This window comes from Spermophilus citellus (assembly GCF_964194105.1).
Source record: "Spermophilus citellus genome assembly, chromosome: X".
Lineage (NCBI taxonomy): Eukaryota > Metazoa > Chordata > Mammalia > Rodentia > Sciuridae > Spermophilus > Spermophilus citellus.
In genome coordinates this window covers 42,107,459-42,129,393 of record NC_138190.1, presented here as the reverse complement: position 1 = coordinate 42,129,393, position 21,935 = coordinate 42,107,459, and the positions used below count along the sequence as shown (strand labels likewise).

General features: G+C 38.9%; 1 protein-coding gene across 1 annotated transcript; it reads right to left on the bottom strand.

Moving 5' to 3' along the window:
• Nucleotides 1-1,831: 1,831 nt before the first annotated feature.
• On the bottom strand, nt 1,832-2,899 carry LOC308639888 (glycine cleavage system H protein, mitochondrial). The gene has a single exon (XM_081278266.1). It carries the CDS (start codon nt 2,857-2,859, stop codon nt 2,338-2,340), a length of 522 nt encoding a protein of 173 aa, XP_081134392.1. The 5' UTR covers nt 2,860-2,899; the 3' UTR covers nt 1,832-2,337.
• Between the last annotated feature and the right edge of the window lie 19,036 nt (nt 2,900-21,935).

Sequence of the window (21,935 nt, the reverse complement as noted above, 5' to 3'; positions counted from 1 at the left end):
AGTGTGAAATCCTGGGGGCCCACACACATGGTAGTTTCTTATGCTTGCCAGTTTTTCCTCCAGTGATCCCACCAGGAAGGTGGGGAGAAGACTGAGAAGACTGAGGAAGGGAGAAAACACACTATTGAAATTACAACCAGACCAATCTCCTCAATCTCCCATACAAAACAAAAGCATTAATCCTCAGGCTGAAGATCAGTAAAACTTGTTGCCTGAGGTCTTTGGTGGAACCCAGTATGGCTGGGAGAAAATATGAAAGCCACCAATGAAACTCTGCCCACCCACATCTTGCTTAGTGCCTGCAGATTAAGTCCTTTTTTTTTCTTTAAAAGAGATGGGGAAAATGTGTCTGGGGGAAATTTGGCAGCAGCTGCGATTCTCCCCTTGTCCGTATCTTGGAAAAACTTTCTCAAGATTTTCTGTGTGAGCTTAGTGGTATTTTTGGAAGAAAAGTCTGCAAGTATGTAGGGACCCCATATGACTGAGTCCCCTGGGAGTTTCATGTTCTCATTCTAACCAACCCTCAGTACCCAGGAATCAATAAAAAATTCTTTTTTTCAAAAATTAATTAATTTATTTATCTGTTCTAATTTGTTATACATGACAGCAGAATGCATTTCAATTAATAGAACAGAAATGGAGCACAATTTTTCATTTTTTCTGGTTGTGCACAAAGTAGAGTCACACCATTCATATATTCATACACGTATGTAGGGTACTGATGTTCATCTCATTTCACCATCTTTCCTACCCCCATGCTCTCTCCCTTCCCCCCTCCCCTTTATCCAATCCAAAGTTCCTTCATTCCTCCTATGCTACCCCCACCCCCATTATAGATCAGTATCCATTTATCAGACAAAACATTTGGCCTTCGAGTTTTTGGGACTGGCTTACTTCACTTAGCATGATATTCTCCAACTCCATTCATTTACCTGCAAGTGCCATGATTTTATTCTCTTTCATTGCTGAGTAATATTCTATTGTGTATATATACCACAGTTTCTTTCTACATCCATCTATTGAAGGGCATCTAGGTTGGTTCCACAATTTAGCTATTGTGAATTGTGCTGCTATAAACATTGATGTGGCTGTGTCTCTGTAGTATGCTAATTTTAAGTCCTTTGGGTATAAACTGAGGAGTGGAATAGCTGGGTCAAATGGTGGTTCCATTCTAAGTTTTCTAAGGAATCTCCATACTGCTTTCCAGATTGGTTGCACCAATTTGCGGCTCCACCAGCAATGTAAGAGTATGCCTCCCCTGCCCCCCCCCATGCCTCCCATCCTTGCCAACACTTATTGTTGCTTGTATTCTTAATAACTGCCATTATGAATGGAGTGAGATGAAACCTTGGTTTTGATTTGCATTTCTCTAATTGCTAGAGATGTTGAACATTTTTTTATATATTTGTTGATTGATTGTATAACTTCTTCTGAGAAGTATCTGTTCAGTTCCATAACCCATTTATTGATTGGGTTATTTGTTTTTTGGTGTTAAATTTTTTGAGTTCTTTGTAAATCCTGGAGATTAGTGCTATATCTGATGTGTGTGTGTGGTAAAAATTTGCTCCCATTCTGTAGGCTCTCTATTCACCTCACTGATTGTTTCTTTTGCTGAGAAGAAGCTTTTCACTATAGACTTATAGTGTACCTGCAGGATTCCAATACTTCTCCCTTAAGGGGGAGATCAACATTAATAGATCCCAATACAACAATATACAGCCTTAAACCAAAAAGCTCATATTAAGACATTTACAGTTTTGTCACAATAGACAGAAATGGTGAGTTCAATTTTATCTACAATATAAACAGTAGGTTTGCAAAAGGGTGTATATTTTCTTTTTTTTTTTTTTTTGAAGTTGAATATTTTATTTCTTATTTTGTTGCAAGCTGCTGTTTCAGTGTATAAAAATAACACCAGTGAATGCAGTACATTATAAAATTAAGACAGTATTGTTCTTCTGACACTGTACAACACACACTTTCCTCTATGTCCAGTTTTTTTTCAAGTGGAAGATCATTAAGTATATTGACCCAGATCCAGGGATGGATGTAAGCACGTTACAGTATTATATTAGGCTTATAACAAGATTATCCTTGAATTACATACTTTTTTATAAGTATTTTTACCACAGATAATTTCATGAATTCTGATATCAACCTAGTGCCTACTCTAAAAATCATAAGGAATTGTAAAAAAAGATGCATATTGTGTTTATTGGCAGTCATTGGGAAGTTAAGGGGTATCTTCTTCCAGTAGCATTGTTAAGAATAGTTTTTAAGTCTTCTATAAGACAACTGCTGCAATTATTCCACACTAGTTTATTTAGGGTGCTATTTTCACTCCTCAATAGATTTTACATATTTCTCATATGCTTCTTCGCTCATTAGGTCATCTAGTTCTGAAGGGTCACTCAGTGTCATCTTTATCAGCCAACCATCTTCATAACAAGATTTGTTCACAAGCCCTGGGTTTTCTGCAAGTGCCTCATTAATTTCAGTTACTTCTCCTGATAGAGGAGAATAGAGTTCACTGGCAGCTTTCACACTTTCCAAAGCACCAAACTCATCTTGTTTTTTCAATTTTGTTCCAACTTCAGGAAGACTACAATAAACAACATCTCCCAGAGCTTCCTGTGCAAAATTGCTGATTCCCACTGTTCCAATACCATTTTCCGTAGTTATCCATTCATGTTTCTCTGTGAATTTACGCACGGAGAGCAGAATGGGTCCGGTGCGCAGCGTCCGAACAGCGCCCGCCCTCACCCCCCAGGGCCGCGGCGGGCAGAGCGCAACGGGCGCAGGGGCTGCCCACAAGCTGCGGGCCGCAGCTAGCGCGCTCCGGACTGCTCGCAGCGCCATATTCACAAGGGTACAGAGGGTCGCCGGCTACGCCTCTGCCGCCCTGTATATTTTCTAATGGTGGACAAAGAGAGAATGGGGGGTGTTGGATGAGATGTTAAGGAGGTAGAAGGTGAGGATATAGAGTTTATTAGGTCTTAAGAAGCATGAAAGAGGAATCAATAGAAGTTGCCTAGTAGCAGTAGAAAACAGAGAAAGAGATTTTAGGGAGACAAGTAAGTGAGAAGATAACAGAGAGTACAAAAAAACAAACATAAAAATTAAGGAAAAGAAAAAAAATTAAAATAAAAGAGTATAAGAGTATTAAGACATCCCAGTCCTCAGTAGCCTAATGCATTTAAAGGTCTTGGTTTCACAAGTGTTGGGAATGTTGGGGTGGGAAAAGAGAGAGAGAAAAAAAATCTCAAAGGAAAATTAAAGGATTGTTTCTGTTGGAGTTCAGTATCTTTCCTGCATCCCTTCTCATACAGTAGGTGGGGTTGTCTGTTGTTTGCTGGTATGTACACCCTCAGGATGTGAAGGTTATTATGGTGGGAGGGTTGATCTTAGAGATGTAACTCCTGGAGGTAGGGTACAGTACTTGCCGGTCCCGTTGGAAAACGGCATCCCAAGGATCTCCTTTGGGGCCTACTCGTGTGATGTGGGCGTCTGGTCTTATCTCTTTATATCACCAGTAGACCTCACAATTCCTGGTCTCTAATTTAGTCTCTAAACTGTATCTCATTCACCCCTCCCTTTCTATTCCCAATCAGGAAACTTTCTCTCTGGAGGTCTTGTGGGCTGCGCTCTGGAGGCTGTACACTTGTCGCAGAGAGCTGTTTTATATTGAGTAAATCAGGCCCATGCTTTGTGATCTACATAGAGACCGGCCATGTAGCTGCAAGCACTGTGCTGGGTTAGTGGCTGTTGGGGAGAAGGGGGAGTTGGGGGACTATAGGTACCTTGCTATTGCTTCTAGGTCCCAGCTGGTGTCCAAAGCTGGGAGTTGCCCCAACTAAAGATGGCGATGGCAATAGCAAGGATAACCCAAGATGGTGAAGGTGTCCCAAGATGGAGGCAGCCACTTTCAGAGATGGGGTGTCGAGGCAAGCTTGGCAGTGGTGTTGGGAAGCGTGCTTGGAAATGTAGCTCAGTGGCATGCAATACTGTGGCAGGTGGCTGTCTCCAGACCCTGTCTGGTGTCCCCAGGTGCAGGCTACTGCAGGGAGGGCACTATGATAGTGGTTGCAGTGTCCCAAGATGGAGGTGACTAGGGGAGCCCATGTTGGTAGATGGGTGTCCACACCAGAGTGGTGGCCAGGGGTCCTGAGCAGACACTGAGGCTGGGGACCTATGTGGACGCAGCAGCCAGGATTCCTGCATGGGAGCAGCTGTCAGGGGTCCTCTAATAACTCACAGAGAAAGAGTATTTCCACTGCTTGAGTCTCAGGTCACGGAGCAATAGGGAAAGCAACCTCTCTCTAGCCCACCATCTTCTTAAAATCTCAAAATTCCTTATTTTGCCTTTATACCAGCTTCTGGTACCAAGTAAGGAAATTCCTGAGTCCTGTTTCTCTGCTGGTGCCTTTCTCCAGATTTTGGGATCACATTTACCCTCTGATCTCAGTCTTCTGATGAGTCTAAGAAAAGCCAAAAATTTGCATTTTATCCATAGCTTCTTTTTCTTGTATGGAATAGGAGCAACATCTTTCTAGCTTTCCATCTCTGAACTGAATTTGTGGGAAATATGGTTTGTGTATATTTAACTTTGTAGGAAACTGCGAAGCTGTTTACCAGAATGACTTTACAATTTTGCATTCACGCCAGCAATATATGAGTGATCAAGTAGTTCTATATCCTCGTATATCCTCACCTGTTCTTGATATCTTTTTGTCTTTTAGTCATTCAAAAAGAAGTCAAATGGGATTTCTTGTTGTAATTTGTATTTCCTAAATGATCAGTGATGCTGTGAATCTTTTCATGTGCCAATTTCCCATCTGTATATCCTCTTTTGTTTAGTGACCATGACTTTTGCCAATTTACAAGTTGGGTTTTGTGTTTTCTTTTTATTGAGTTCATAGGGTTCATTATATTTCCTGGATAGAACCCTTTGTCAAATATATGATTTGCAAGGGTTTTCTCCCAATCTATAGTCTTTTTTTTTGTTTAAAGTTAGTATGGTTGGCCTTCCATATTTGTGGATTATGAACCAGTAGATTCAACCAACAGATAAGAAATATTTGGGGAAAACTGTACTGAACACATATAGATATTTTTATAGTCATTATTCCCTAAAATACAACTATGTGCCTAGTATTTACATTGTAATAGGTAGTATAAGTAATCTAGAGATGATTTAAAGTATCTGGGGGGATGCGTGTAGCTCATATATAAATACCCTGCCATTTTCTATAAAAGACTTGCACATCTGCAGAATGCTAGAAGCCAATTACAAGTGAATAACCCTTAATTTATAAAAGAAATAGAAATTTTAGATAAAAGATGTTCACACATACACAACAACCCACCGCAAAAAATAAACAAACAAAAAATGTACCAAGCCCAGACAGTATCATTGGTGAATTCTACCAAATACTTAAGGGGGAAAAAAGGAATATTAATTTTAAACAGAATTTTCCAAGATATTGAAGAGGTGAAATACTTTCTTACTCTTCCTATGCAGACTCAATTTCCTTGATTTCATAATCAGATAAAAATATTAATAAAAAGGAAACTACAGATCATTATCCATCATAAATATGGATGCAAAAATTCTAAAAAAAGATTTTAGCCAATTAAACTGAAAAATAGACAAAAAGGATAATACATTATGACTACTGGAATTTATCTCAGGAATGAAGGCTGGTTTAGTATCTGAAAATCAATCAATAAAATTCACTATACTAGCAAACTATAAAAGAAATAAGTATATGGTGATTTTTAAACAAATATAGAATGTTGAATGCTTTTTCTGTAAGATCAGGAACAAGACAAAATGCATCCAGGTTAGAAATGAAGAAGATTACATGTTCACAAATTATGCAATTGTTTACATAGAAAATATGATGGACCTGGGCTCTGGTTGTGACTCAGCATTAGAGAGCTCGCCTAGCACGTGCAAGGCCCTGGGTTTGATCCTCAGCACCACATAAAAATAAATAAATAAAGGTATTGTGTCCAACTACAACTAAAAAAATAAATATTAAAAAATATTATGGACCTAATTAAAATAATTATAAGCCATGAAAACCAACAAGTGAGTTTGCCAAAGTTGCAGCATAACAAGCTCAATGTAAATAAATAAACTATTTTTTATTTTGTTAAAAAATGGCAGTATTATTTTTTTTTAGTTTTTTAGTTATAGATAGACACAATACCTTTATTTGTATGTGGTGCTTAGCATTGATCCCAATGCCTCATACATGCTAGACAAGCACTCTACCATTGAGCTGCAACCCCAGACCAATAAATTGTATTTCTATCTACTAACTGTGAAATATTGCTTAGAGAAATTAAGACCTAAATAAACAGGGCTATATCTCATTCATGGATCTGAAGACTCCATATTATTAAGATTAATTCTCTCCAAATTGATCTATAACTTTAAAGCTTTATCAATAAAATTCCAGTAGTATTTTTTTTTTGGTAGAAATATACAAGGTGAATCTAAAATTCATATAGAAATGCAAAGGACCAAGAATAGTCAAAATAAGATTTCAAGAATTATTATAAAACTATATCACAATAGTGTGGCATTGGCATAATGATAGATAAATGGATTAGTGGAACAGAACTGATAGTTCAAAATAAACCTTTACATATAGGGACAACTGGTTTTTTTGGGTCAACATAGTTATTCCTTTGACATCATTTTTCTATCAAGGAAATGGATCATTACAAAAGATAAAGTTTTTGTTATACGATAACTTTTTTACCAAATTGTTTGTAATATGCCTGCCTTTTTTATGGTGTTCTCTTTAAGCTGCAGGGCAATACTGACCAAGGTATTCAAATCATATTTCCATTCCTTATCCAAGGTATAGTATCAATGCAGATTCCTTATCTGAACTTGCATCTTAAACTGGTGGGAAGGATTTGTAATAACATAGATAAGTATACCTAGTTCAATCCATCACATGGGTACTTAAAAATGGTAACTTTCATTGACAATATTTTCCTCATAAAAATAGATGGCAAAATTCTAACAGATATACATATAAATAGGAATTAATTTAGAAATAATCTCCCCTCATAATAACTAGGAGCAGAAACAAAGAATCCATAGCATGCATGAGATCAACTTATTGGAATATCTAACATTGACTGTGGGAAGCCATTTCTGACACGTGATTGGGTGGCTCCCGTTAAGGGTCTGAGGCGTTCTGGCTGTGTCGGAACTTTCCCGGCCCTTTCCTGATGAGAGAGCCCATCCGTGTGGGGGTGTGACTGACCACTGACCCCGGGGGCCCAATTACTGACCCTGACCTTGGAGTGCAGTCCCCCCTCAACCTTCATTGGATGGAGTTCTCCCCTGAATCTCTTGTTCCCCAATAAAAAGCTACTCCCAGACGTGTTCTCTCTCTCTCTCTCCTGCTAGCCCTGAGTAATCCTTGCTGCCCTGCTGGGCGGTTAGAGGTGGGAACCAGAGAGGGGAGCCGTCTCCGACCTGGCAATAGAAATAAGGTAACTGAGTCTGTGTGTTTTATTTTGATCTCTTCTAACTAACTTTTATGCCAAGAACCTCATTAATGAAACCATTTTGCTGGCTGCATGGTGGAATTGACTGTGGGACAACTGGTTTTTGACAAAGGTATACACTTAGACACATAAGAACCAACAAAGGATACCATGATCAAGGTCCCTTCACCAATTACCTGACTACCAGGGCACATGTGCATAAGAGGAAATTTGGCTGCAAGAAAGAAGTACAAAGCCAGATGAACTTTGTAGCATAGGTGAGATTCCTGCATACCATCAGTGATGAATGAGATGACAGGCATAGTTATAAAATAAGGCTTGGTTGTCACAGAAAAGTGAATCCGGTGACTTCTATATATGGAAAAGGAAAGGGCAACACTTCTGATAGTGGAGCTTCCAAGAAGGACAGAAACTTCCTTCCTCTCTGCTTGATTCAGATGAATCACCCAAATGCACTAAGTAATAGCTATCTGAATATATGTGTGTGCAGCAACTAAATGTTCATAAATAGTATTTGAAGGAGTTTACAGATTGTGTCAAAGTTTAAAATGACATGTTGTCAATCAAATTCACAGGATCTCTTGCAATTAGGAAACGTTTTGTCATATTTACCAGACAATGATTTAGAAAAACAATTTCAAAGATACTTTACAGTATTCACAATCTACTTATGCATTTATTATTGCTTACTATTGGTCAAAGGGCATGGAAGAAAAGATTACCCTCTGACTCATATCCTAAATCTCCAATCCTGGTGACCTCTGCAGTTTGCCAACATGCTTCTATGACTTAGCTCATCTTTTTCCTTCTGCCAGTCTTGCATCCTGCACATTTGGGTAGAAGGTGCTCATAGGACTGCTAAACCTCTCCTTGGGCTAAGGGGTTCAAGGAAGTTAGTGGACCTATGAGGCATTGCAATGTAAAGAAACAAGAAAGGCAATGGAATAAGAGAGACACAGGTTTAATTTCTGGAATATATTGCCAGATGGTATTGACATTGGACAAATTGTAAATACCCTCAAGCCCTGATTTCATCAGGTGGGGATTTTTTCCCCTGAAGAAGTAATTAAAGAAGTGGGTAGGGAATGATCCCTGAGAATGTTTTCCATAACATGAATGATAAAGTTAATGTGGAATACATATATATGAAAAGATATGCACTAAAATGCCAAATATAATATAGTTATATAGCTTCTTTTTTTTTCTTTTTTAATTTTTTTTATTTGTTCTTTTAAGATATACATGAGAGTAGAGTGCATTTTGACATACATACCTTAATGAATGCCGGAATTCCAGAGTTATTTCTTAATTCTCTTTCTAATTTTGTGGATTTATTTTTCTGAGCCAGAATTCATTGAATGACAATGTTCAACTTTATTATTTATCAAAAATACAAATTTGAGGGGCTGGGATTGTGGCTCAGCGGTGGAGCACTCCCCTAGCGTGGGCAGGACCCGGGTTCCATCCTCAGCAACACATAAAAATAAAAGCATTGTGTTGTGTCCATCTACACCTAAAAAATAAATATTTAAAAAAATACAAATTTGAATGCTACTGCAATATTTTCTCTCATCAAATAGTCAAAAAATAATTAATGTTATCTTCACTAATTGCAAGGGTAGAAGAAAATGGAGCTTCTTGTACATACACTGGAGTTGTATCCAAAATGGTTTCTCATATTGTACAGTCATCTAGCAATACACATTAAAACCTTTTAACTGCCCACATGTTTTCATCTAGCGATCCAATTTCCAGAAATAATTCCTAAGACAACACTAGAAAATTGTCCTACAGTGCAAGTATAAGCAATTTATTCTAGTATTACCTATAGTGGCAAAAAAGTGAATAATCAATGTACAAGCACAAACACGTGTGTTTAAAACAAACAGGCTCATCTATAGCTCTGTTGTAGCGTTTAATGTTAGTTAACACCATTCTATCTATATATTTGTTAATTTATATAATTCCTCAATTGATGCAAAAATCAGATTGTCTAATTTTATTGTGATTCATATGAGTAAATGAATGGCGGAACACACAGACACTTCAAGTTCACTCTTGGACTTGTATTCATACTGCTGTCCACCTGAATGAATATACATTTAGGATGACTCTCTATGGGAAGCAGTGTGTGAACTGAGTGACATTTGAGCCATTAGGCAGGGAAGCCTGGTCTTGGGAACTCCCAGAAGGAATCCACTGGTTGGAAAATGCCCAATTTGCGTTGGTGCCGGGTTCTAGGTCACCATTCACATTCAAGTACAGTCTTGGAGATGGGAGTGACTCGCTAAGAGCCAAACAGTCTGTGTACATCTACCTATATCCTGTTTTTCATGAAGAAGCAAGCACGGAGACAAGACTCCTCCCCCACTGAAATCTTATACTTACCGTTTTCCTTTGATCTGCACATAAATAAATAAAGCAAGCACAGGCTCCGTCTTTGTTAGAAGTAGTACCCCTCTGGTCAGCCTAACCAATCACTGACCCCTTCCTTTAAAATATATTTCTGGTCTTTTGTGTTTATTTCGTGGTTCTGCTTTCATAGCTTTACTTCAGCAGTCAGCCATCTCTCCCACAGGTACCCATTCCTTCGCCCATGCAGGATGTGAACAAGAACTCCCTGAAGGAAGAGTGCACGAAAAGGATGCTTCGTGCATTACTAATTGAGAGAGATTGTTGGAGTTTCTTATAAACCTATTTCTTCCTCCTTCTAAAGAGATGAGGATGAGTGCACAAACTATTGGGGATCAAGACAGGCACCTCTCATACATCTCAGCTGCAAAGACTACTTTGCCATCATGGAAGGACTCATGACCAATCCATTCTACCACTACCAAACCAGAAAGCGGTGTGTGGCTCCTCTGGGAAACTGTGGCATGATGCCCATAAGGCTGCCCAGAACATTATGCCTGCATGCAATGGTTCCACCAAGGATGTGGGCAAGGTCATCTTTGAGCTCAATGGTAAGCCTACTGGCATGGCCTCCCGTGTGTCCACCTTCAATGTGTCAGTCATGGATCCTATCTGCTGACTGGAGAAAGATGCCAAATATGATGATATCAACAATGCGGTGAAGCAAACATCAGAGGACCCCCTAAAGGGCATCCTTGTCTACATGGAGAACCAGGCTATCTCCTGCAACTTTAACAATGACACAACGACACTGACTTCTATCTTCAATGTTGGAGCTGGCATTGCCTTCAACTGCCATAATGAAAAGCTCATTTCCTGATATGAACATGAATTAGGCTACAGTAACATAGTCCACATGGCCTCCAAGGAGTAAGAGCCCCTGGACCACCAGCCCCAGTCTCATCATGAAAGGAAGAGAAAGGTCCTCGGTTGCTGAGGAATTCCTGCTCCAACTCACTCAACACACTTAGAGTTTTCCTTATTCTCAGTTTCCATCCCAGCCCTGCTGAAGAAAGCGAAGAACTTAGGGAGACCTACTTGGTCACAAATGATCAATAAAGTTCACAACATCCAGGAAAATAAAAAAGCTGTCTGAAAGGAAGGGTGGTGGTGTGGTAGCACTTGTAATTTTCCAGTCTCTATTTTGGGGGGATCATGCTGCATACACACAGTGGTACATAACCAGCTGTCTCAAATTAAAACAATTATAGTGGGCAGCACTGCTGTGACAGGAAACATTTTTCAGCATTGTTTTGATGGCTAGCCATATTTAATTTTAAAATATGCCATAATTTACTTATATAGCAAGTTCTTGACCATGCTATTATAAATTAGGCTGCTTTGGAAGTCCTGGGTATCTGAATATTAGTTCACATTCAAGACCATTTTTGTAATATAAGGTCCTAGAAGTAAAAATGCTGGATACCAATATTCATGCAATTCTTAACACTTATTATTTAGATTTACCAATTTGACTATTCAGACTTACCAATCCTTCTCTTTACATTTTTCTGGATTACATTGCTTAAAATGATTTTCTGCTCTCTCAGAGGCTAAACACTTTCATACATCTTGAGGGAGACTAAAGACTCATATGTTCTCTCTCTCTTTGGTATTGGGGATTGAAAGAAGGGGCACTTTCCCACTGTACAGGCTCCTCTTGAGGGCCTCTGTAGCAGTAGAACTGAGAGGAAAAAATGGAGGGTAAATCAGCAGGTAAAAAAGCAGCACAGTAGGATGTGGGGGAAAAGGTACACTCATACATTGCTGAAGGGACTGCATATTGGTGCAACCAGTATGGAAAGCAATGAGGAGATATCTCAGAAAACTTGGAATGGAACCACCATTTGACCCAGTTACCTCACTCCTTGGCATATACGAAGGACTTAAAATCAGCACACGATAGTGACACAGCCACATCAGTGTTTATAGAAGCTCAATTCCCAATAGCTGAGGTATGTAACCAACCTTGGTGCCTTTCAACAGATGAATGGATATTTGGCACTTACACACAATAGAAATAAAGAAGAATGAAATTATGGCATTTTCTGGTAAGTGGATGGAACTGGAGACTATCATGCTAAGTGAAATAAGCCAATCCCCCAAACCAAAAGCCGAAAGTTCTCTCTGATATGTGGATATTAACTCACAACAGTGGCGCAGAGTGGAGGTTTCCTGGATTGGACAAGGGGGAGTGATGGTAGGGAGGGAGAATGGGAATAGGAAAGAGTAGAATGAAGCAGACACAGTTTTCCTATGCTCATATATGAATACATGGCCAATGTAATGCCACAATATGCACAACCTGTAAGGGCAGACACGGGTGACCAAAAGGAGGCAGATTAAAAGCTGCTGAACAAGGCTTTATTGAGATTCTCTCCTGGGTGAGACACTCCAGTCCAACAGACGGGGTCCAGGGGAGTCACACTGAGGCTCAGCTGGGCTGGAATTTTATCGTCTTAGGGCAGGAAGGGAGGGCTTGGGACAGGAAAGGGAAGTTTTTAGGGCCCCTTGTCCTCCTGGGGTTGGTCAGAGAAACTTGCTGAACTCCAGGTCCTTCCAGGATCAGTCAGGAGACCCCGCTGTTTGACAGGTGGTTATTATTGCTTGTTTGTTGGTGCTGATTGGTTGTTGCCTGGTGCTTTGTTCCCTTAGCCATGAGATTGGCTGATGGAGCTACGTATAAGAATTGGGATTGGCTAGTGCAGTCAATCCCTCAAACTGACCTAACACAACCACAAAAAAAATTGGAAGTTATACTCCATGTAAGTATGATGTCAAAATAGATTCTACAATCATGTATAACTAAAAAGAATCAATAAAAATTTAAAAAGAAATAGTATCAGCACAGAGAAAGGTGTAGACATCAAAGAATGAAAACTGGAGAGGGAGAAGGAAAAGCTTCCACTCTACCCCCACCATGGGAAGGTCACACCCATCTCCAGGTGAGAAGGACTTGGTAGGAAAGAACTAGAAAGATAGCTCAAAGGCAGAACACTTGCTTAGCATGTGTGAGGCACTGGGTTCAATCCTTAGCACTATATAAAAAACTGAACGACTAAAAGCATGCTGTCCATCTACAACTAAAAATAAAAAAAGATAGCTCACAATACATACTGCTCATGCACAGGGATACTCTTAAAAGGTTTGAGATTGGCTGATGGAGTTACCTATGAGAATTGGGATTGGCTAGTGCAGTCAACCCCACAGACTTTTGAATTTTCACCACAACCACCATATATATTCCTTTCTTTGAGACAGACTGCAGTCACTGGGCAACACTAACAGGTGTGAGTGAATGAGCCAGAGGGCTTAGGGAAAGTTGGACACTGCAGACCACAGCTTCAGAGGCTTTGAGGCCTTCTTTTCACAGGTGCCAATGAAACCATGAGCCTTGTGGTGGAGGGACCAGGACAAGGGAGAAGAGTGGGCTAAGAAGGGGAGGGGGTCAGGTGAAGGTGGGCTAAGTGTTGAGGGTGCATTTGGAGGTATCTGAGGCTTATAAATGCCTGAAATGGCTGCAAAAGGACAAATGCAGGAGTCCTTAATGGGAACCTGAGGGTGGGCAAATAGGGGGAGCCACAGTCTGCGTGGCAGGTGCAGGCCTCTGTGCGCATGCTCACTACGCACTGTCCCCTCAGCCTGCGGTGAGCTCGGTGCTGTTCGTGGGCTGTTCACATTCCTAGTCTTGACTGATTTGGAATTTAGACGGTAGGTCCCCAGATTAATCCTCTAACAGGCTTAAGTGTGAGTATGAGGACTAGCCAGAGGGCTTCAGTGGGTGGAGCAGCGCAACCTGCCACCTGGAAGTTGGAAGGGCCTCGACAGTCATCCTTTCTATTTAAGGCTGCAATGCTGCCGTAGGCATTGTCGTCTGGCAGGGCAGGAGCCAAGGCGAGGAAGGGTTTAGGTGAAGACGGGGCGAGTGTTCGGTTGCGGTTGGAGGAGTCTGAGGCCAGAGGTGCCTGGAAAAGCCGAGAGAGGCTAGATTCCCGAGTGGGTTTGGGGGATGGGAGGGTGGGGGGTAAGGTAGGGTGGGGGCGGAGTCTGGGAATCAGAGCACGTGGCACTCGCTGGCTTTAGTGCGCATGCGCACTGTTCAGCTTCCTGGCTGGTGTCCTCCGCGTGGTGCCTGGGGCGTTGAGTTGTGCGGGGGTCTTCGTTTGTTCTCACTTGGTGGAATTTAACTGGTAGGTCTCACAAGCTTAAAGAGTTAGTGTTAGGGGCTGGGGATGTGGCTCAAGCGGTAGTGCGCTCGCCTGGCATGCATGCGGCCCGGGTTCGATCCTCAGCACCACATACAGACAAAGATGTTGTGTCCGCCGAGAACTAAAAAATAAATATTAAAAATCTCTCTCTCTCTCTCTCTCTCTCTCTCTCTCTCTCTCTCTCTCTCTCTCTCTCTCCTCTCTCACTCTCTCTTTAAAAAAAAAAAAGAGTTAGTGTTAGGAGCCATTGGGCTTCTGTTGGGTTGGGCCGTGTGGCTTATTGTCTCAGAGGAAGTATCTTTCAAGGTTGTGTTCTTTTTACCATTGTGCCACTAGTGTCTCGGATCTGGTTGTGGAGAGAAAAGACAAAGGAGGTAGGTGGGCTAAGAGGAGTAGGGACTCATTTGAAATGGGATGAAAAATTGAGGATTCTTTTGTCCTTTTTTGATACCGGGGGTTGAACCCACAGGTGATGAACCACTGAGCCACATCCGTACCCCTTTTTTATTCTTCGTTTTGAGACAGGGTCTCCCAAAGTTGTTTAGGCCTTTGCTAAATTGCTGGGGGTGGCTTTGAATTGATGATCCTCCTGCCTCAGCCTCCCAAATCACTGGGATTACAGGTGTGGGCCACCGTTCCGGGGTAGTTTTTGGAGATCTCCTTGGGTGCGGGCGGAGGTACCCAAGAGGACAGATGCCTGATTAAGGAGTTTGCGTTGAAGGCTCAGGCAGTGAAATGAAACAGGCCCTAGCTGTGTTACAGAATCTCTTTATAAAGGAATCCAGTTATGAATTAAATCTCATTAGTAAAGCCCTCGTTTTAAAATCTAGTGCTTGAGGATCACCTGTCTGCCAAATTCGATGTAAGAGAATCAAAAAGATGTGTTCGCAAAACAGACTTTTTTTTTTTTTTTTAACCCAGAACTTATTTTGGAAATACCACCAAATGAAAAAAAAAATTGTGATCAGAAGTCGGCCATAGAAATATTCAAGTATAATTATTTTTGTTATTGTTGTTTTTACCAGTCTTTGGTTTATGACTTCTATTTTCAGCGTGAAGTATGAGTGCACGAGTAAGATCCAGATCCAGAACAAGAGGAGATGGTCGAGGAGCTTCTGGTTTGGTTAAACCTGTGACTGTGAGTGTTTTAACATTTTATTTTAATTGGTAGAGGTTTGCTTGTTTATTTTTTTTAGAAAACCAACACAGATCTGAACCAACACAGATCTGTTGTATAAAGGACATTCTTGCTGAAAATTTCTGGAAACTGAATGTCATGAATGAGACATTGAGCAAAGAGACTTATGCTCTTATGTGGTCTGGCTCTGTATGTAATAAACCTGGAAATAGTCCCTATGACTTCCCAGTCTGCTTATTAATAGCCCATCCACAAGACTGAGATCCTAACTGAATAAGATATATGCAGTGCTTGTATAAATATATAAAAATAGATTCTACTGTCAGGTATAACTAAAAAGACAAATTAAAAAAATTTAAAACAGCCCAAAGAAGATTAAGATGTATTCCAAAATTATTGGTTCTTACAGGTAACACCTTTCTTAGATGACTTTCTAGGTAGCAGTAGATAGCAAGAGTAAAGTTTTTGTGTGGTGGTGGTGCTGGGCATAGAACCTAGGCCCTCCTGCATGCTAGGTAAGTGCTCTACCACTGACTTATACTCTCAGACCTAGATTAACTGGTTTGTTTGTTTGTTTGTTTGTTTGTTTTGGTGCCAGAGATTGAACCCTGGGATACCGAACCACATTCCCAGCCCTTTTTTTTTTTTAATTTTTGAGACAGGTTCTTGTGAAGTTGCTGAGACTGGCTTTGAATTTGCAAACCTCCTGCCTCAACCTATGAGATTATGGACATGCACAACCACTTCCAGTTTATAATAGCATTCTTTTTTAAAAAATATTTATTTTTAAGATGGACACCATATCTTTATTTATTTTATTTATTTTTATGTGGTACTGAGGATCAAACCCAGTGCCTCACATGTTTGAGACAAGAACTCTACTGCTGAGCTATAACTCCAGCCCCTAATAACATTCTTAAGAGAGCTAACAGGAAGAGGATAAGACAAACCTCTTCATATTTGCTCTGATTAGTTATCTCATAGAGTAGTATGTGTATTTGTGCTTTCTTTTGTCATTATATTAATAAAATACTCTTTATTTGCACCTATGCTTCCTGAAGGTTCTAAAGAACAGTGATAAAAAATCTCAAGAGAAACCACCACCAACTAAGAGTCAGGATATTGAAACTGGACAAGAAGAAGAAGAAGAAGGAATAATTGTGGTTGAAATTGAAGATGGTATGAAGGACTATTTTCTATTTTCATTTACATTAGTAGTAAAAATAAATAAAATATTCTCAATAACTGAATGGAAACCTGTTTGCTAAGAAATGGTGTAGTTTTCAGCTGACCCTAGTCCTCCACTAAGACAAATTTTCTCTCAGCATTTTACCTATCATACATCAGAAGAGTTATTTGGCATGTTGGAAACTACAACACTTGCCAAGACTATACATGAACAAATCAAAAGATACATTAAATTTAGACAAAATTATAAATGGTTTTACTTAGCTAGTGGTCTTCTTGGGATGTTGTTTTCTGAGCTTAGGTCACTGCATCAAAAGTTTGAACAAGGGGCTGAGGTTGTGGCTAAGCAGTAGAGCGCTCACCTAGTGTGTGGGAGGCCCTGGGTTCGATCCTTAGAACCACATAAAAATAAATAAATAAAAACAGAGGTATTAAAAAAAGACATTGAAAAAAAAGTTTGAAACCTAGATGTTTATGGTTAACTCATACTTTGCAGTTTTTAGAAAATTCCATAATACAAAGAAAAATGTGAAATTCTTTCCTAGTTGCTGTTAAAGTCTTCAATATGTTTGTCTTTCTGAACCATCATCTAGTTGTCACATAATTCTTTTCTAATTTTCATTTTTTAATTTTCATGAGAAAATATTTTAAAATTATCTAAAGTTATAAGGAAGTATAGGGAACACCTGTATACTGTTTGCCTTGATTGAGCAATTGCTAATATTTTGCCATTCATTGCCTACTTTTTACATGTTGATATGTATATTATTGCTAAATCATTTGAGAATAAGTTTCAAATATCACAATTCTTTGCTCCCTAAACAATTCAGTATTCATCTTATAAAATGGGGATATGCTCTTTAATAATCCCAGTACAATTATCAAATTCAAAAAATTTTAACATCAGTAAAGCATGATGTAATATAGTCTACTACAGTTTTTTGTCATTTGACCTAATAACATTATTTATAGCACATTTTTCCTTCCTGATCAAATTCCAATCACAGCTACCCATTGCATTTAGTTTTCATATTTCTTTGGTCTTCTTTAACTTGGAAGTATTCCTCAGTCTTTGTCTTTCACAACATTTAGTACTAGAGTCCAAACTGCTTATTTTAAAAAATATTTCTAAATTCTCGTTTGCCTCATATCAGTTTTCTTAAAGATCTTTTTGCTCCTTTATTGGAACCTACTGAGTGCCAGATAATGTGTTAGATGCTGCAAATATAAATACAAATGAGAGAATGATTTTGGTCTTAAGCTCAGATCTATTCAGAGAAATGAATGTAAATGAGTAACTGATCTAATGAGATAATTTCAATAATAGAAGTATATATAGGGTTCAGTAGTGACAAATTGTTTTAACCGGTCTTAGGAAAGAAAAGCTCCATAGAGGAAGTTAATTTGAGAACCCAGCTTCCTCATTTTCAAGCAGAAAACTCCAGTACTCCTTGCATTCTTAGGCATCACATTTGTTACAATAGTAGCCTAAATAACTATTTAATAACACTAATTTTTGGTTTACTGTTTACATTAATAACTCTTTTTATTTATACAAGAACCTGAACTTGATGTTGATTGCCTGGGAATGAATATGAAAAGTACTGTGTGTGAGGGTAAAGATGCCCCTGATATGAAAGAGAAGATTCCACCTAGACTGTGCTAAAATTCCAGAAACAGGTACCTTATCCATTAAGAAGTCATGGGGTTGCTCTTTTCTGCAATATTATGCTTTAATAACAAATCTCACATACAAAGATTATTTGAAAGGTAGTTCGGACATCAAATACTTGATTCAGAGACATTTTCAGGGAAAAACAGGTCAAAACTATGTTGTTGAATTATAAAACATCACAGTATGACTATTTTGACATAGATGTCATTTAACATCTAAGGCAAGTGATCAGATTCTTTTTAAAGTATGTGAAATCATTTAAAATATCCAAGGGTATCTAAATAGCACAGTAGTGCTGCTTTTTTTTAACTTGCCAAAATTGTTTATGAAAATTAACTTTATATTTTAGACACCAGAAAAATAAGCTCTCTTTTGGGTTTTCTGTGTTAATTTTTTTTTTAAAAAAATCATGAGCCAGGATGATGTAACTTAATGGTAGAGCACTTGCCTAGCATATGTGAGGCCCTATGTTCAATTCCCAGTACCATAATAAATAAGTACATAAATGAATAAATGTATTATGCAACTTCTCAGCCAGGCTGAGAAATTGTAGCATTTCCCCTGTTTTTTTTTTCTGTTAGTGTTGATAGGGATGGAACTCAGGGCTTCCTGCTTTCATTTTTAATGTCATCTCTTGTGGTGGCTTAAACTAGTATGAATAATTTTTACTATGCAAACTAGGATACTACTGAGAGTGAAAGGGAGTGATGTGAATATTTACACCAGCACAATAGTGCCCAATGGAATAGCCACTCTGCTGTAAATATACCACATAGCAAGCAGTTGAACTAGATGAATAAATATTTTTGCACTTTTGCACAAGAGCTTAACCAGATGAAGCACTTTTGTTTGAACTGTTTAGTGATTTCGGGTATCACTTATTACTTTAGCTAATAATTAATAGAGTGCTTTAAATCAGTACACTTGAATGGCACTGGGTTTGCTTGTTTTGGTTCTTGGAGTTTTTGGTTGGTTAATTTTTATAATTGAAATTACTATTTTGTCCTCTTCTGAAAATTATTGTTAAATGGTCTTAGATGATTTAATCTGTTCTGGGTTTTGAGAAGTCTTTTTTCTCATGCCACCAGAAAGAGGGATACATAATATTAGTAAAATTAGAGCTGGTATGTCTAAGGATGTACATTAATATAGAAGTCTATGCAGTGATTAGGGTTCTGGTTTTAGTTTATTATATAAAAACAAAACTGTAGTGCCCTTCATGTGTGTTTTTAGTATCATCTCAGTAAAGTTCTGCTAATTTACCCAATTGTTGAATTTATATTTTAGGTGATATGCAGTCATAAGTTAAAAAGAAGATGAACCGAAGCCATACATCTTGTTATTGTATTAAAAATTTGACTTGTTAAATTTTCTTAATAAAGTTTTGCTGTTTTCTCTGAAGGAGTCATGTCTTTTGTTAAATCTGTTCCTAAGAAGTCGATATTATTGTAAATGGCATCTTAAAAACTCTCCATGTTCTGCCAGGTGTGGTGGTCACACCTGTAATCCTGGTGGCTCAGGAGGCTGAGGCAGTAGGATCGTGACTTCAAAGCCAGTCTTAGAAAAGCGAGGCCCTAAGCAACTCAGTAAGACCTTGTCAGTAAATAAAATACAAAATAGGGCTGGGAATGTGGCTCAGTGGTCGAGTGCCCTTGAGTTCAATCCCCAGTACTGCCCCCCACAAAACCTCTCCATGTTCTGTTCAGAATTGATGTATTTTTTGTATGTGTGTGTTTTTTGTATGTTGATTTCTGCATCTGGCAGCCTTGCTAAACTTGTTTATCTTACTAGTTTATCACTACATCTTTTGATTTTTCTGCATACACAATCATATGCAGACAATAACCACTTTATTTCTTCCCTTTGAATCTTTTAAAAAATATTTTTAGTTATAGATGGACACAATACCTTTTTTATGGAGTGCTGAGAATTGAACCCAGTGCCTCACATGTTCTAAGCAAGTGCTCTGCCACTGTGCTGCAATTCCAGCCCCCTTTTGAATCTTTATACTTTTTTTTTTTGTCCTTACCTCATGGTACTGGCCTGACCTTTAAAGTACATTGTTGACTAGAAATGATGCTAGGAGACATCTTTGTCATATTCCTAAACTCAAAGGAAACACTTTCAATGTCACTGTGATGAATACTCTAGTGGTTTTCTTAAATGTAGATTCTGTCTATTAGATTAAGAATGTTCTTTTTATTCCTAGTTTGCCAAGAGTACTTATTATGATTTGGGTGTGGTAGCATCCATCTGTAATCCCAGTGGCTCAGGAGGCTGAGGCAGGAGGATCACAGATTTGTAGCCAGTTTTTGCAATTTAGTGAGGCTGTAAGCAACCTAGTGACACCTCTCTTAAAATAAAAGACAAAGTGCTGGGGATGTGTCTCAGTAGCTAAGTGACCTGGGTGCATTCCCTGGTTCCAAAACAAAACCCAAACAACACAAAGTACTTACTATGAATTATGAATATACATTGAATTGTTCTGCATATGTTGTGGTTATGTGTTTTGTTTGTCTATTAATCTGTTAATGTGGCATCCCTAGAATAAGCCCAGTTTAAAGTATGATATATTGTCATCTTGATGTATTGCTGCTTCCTTGTCCTAATGATTAGGATTTTTATAGTTTGTTCACAAGTGAAATGGTCCTGTAATTTTTTGTGTGTATTCTTAATATCAAGCCTTTCCCCCTATTTTATTGTTTCTTTTTAGTTACACGTGACATGGGAGTTCATTTTGACATAGCTAAAAAAAAAAAAGGAATGTAATTTGCACAAATTCAGTCCCCAGTATTTCCCTCTCTTCCTCCCTCTCTCTGTCCCCTTCCCTCTACTATACTGATCCTTCTATTTACTTTTAGATATTTTTTGGTTAGTGTTTTGTGGATATATGTGATGGTATGATTCATTGTGGTATATTCACATATGTACATAGGAGAGGTAGGTCAGATTCATCCACTGTTCTTCCCTTATCCATGTCAACTTTTTTAATCAAATTTATTCCAGTTTCATAAAATGAGTTGGAATGTGTATCCTCTATTTTCCTATTTTCTGTTAAAAAATGTCATCTTACATTGGGTCAATTTCTTAAGTGTTCATAGAGTTTGGCAGTGAAGCCATGGGTCTAGAGTTCTTTGGAGGGAAGTTTTAAGTTAATGATACAATATCTTTAGTAGAAATGAGACCATTTCAATATTCTATTTTTCCTGTTTGGTTAAATTTTATTTTTCTAGTACTTTGTCCATGTTGTCTAAATTCGCATTACACAAAATTGTCCATAATATCCATTCCTAAACTTCTTAATGTTTACTGGATCTATAGTGATACTTTGGCTCCACATAGCTCACAAAGGGTGAGCCCAGAACAGGAGCTCAAGTCTTGGGCATAGCTAGAAGCATGGGGAAGCAGATTCAACTACTGCTTCCAGGGAATAATATACCCCAGGACAGATGTCAGCATTCATGACTGAAGAGCGGGTATGAATGTTCCAGGAAGAGCCTCTTCCCTGAGTCCTGATAGTAACTGGCTGTGGCCTAGCACATGTTGGTAGGCTTGTGCTTTGCTGCCTGATTATGCACCTGCAAAGATCTAATGCCACCAGCCCCTTGGCACAAGAGATCACAGAGACCCTTCAGTCCATGCCCAACCCTCTCTTTCTGCTGGCAGCTCCATAGGCTTCACTTATCTTCCCACCCCCTAGGGCTTAAGAGTCTGGATTGTGTCCCATAGCTTGCACCCTTTTCTCAGTGCTGTCAGTTCTAGATATATCTCTGTGGTG

Bases quoted from the DNA above. Each gene is read 5' to 3' on its own strand.
- LOC308639888 (XM_081278266.1), bottom strand. From the start codon at position 2,859: ATGGCGCTGCGAGCAGTCCGGAGCGCGCTAGCTGCGGCCCGCAGCTTG.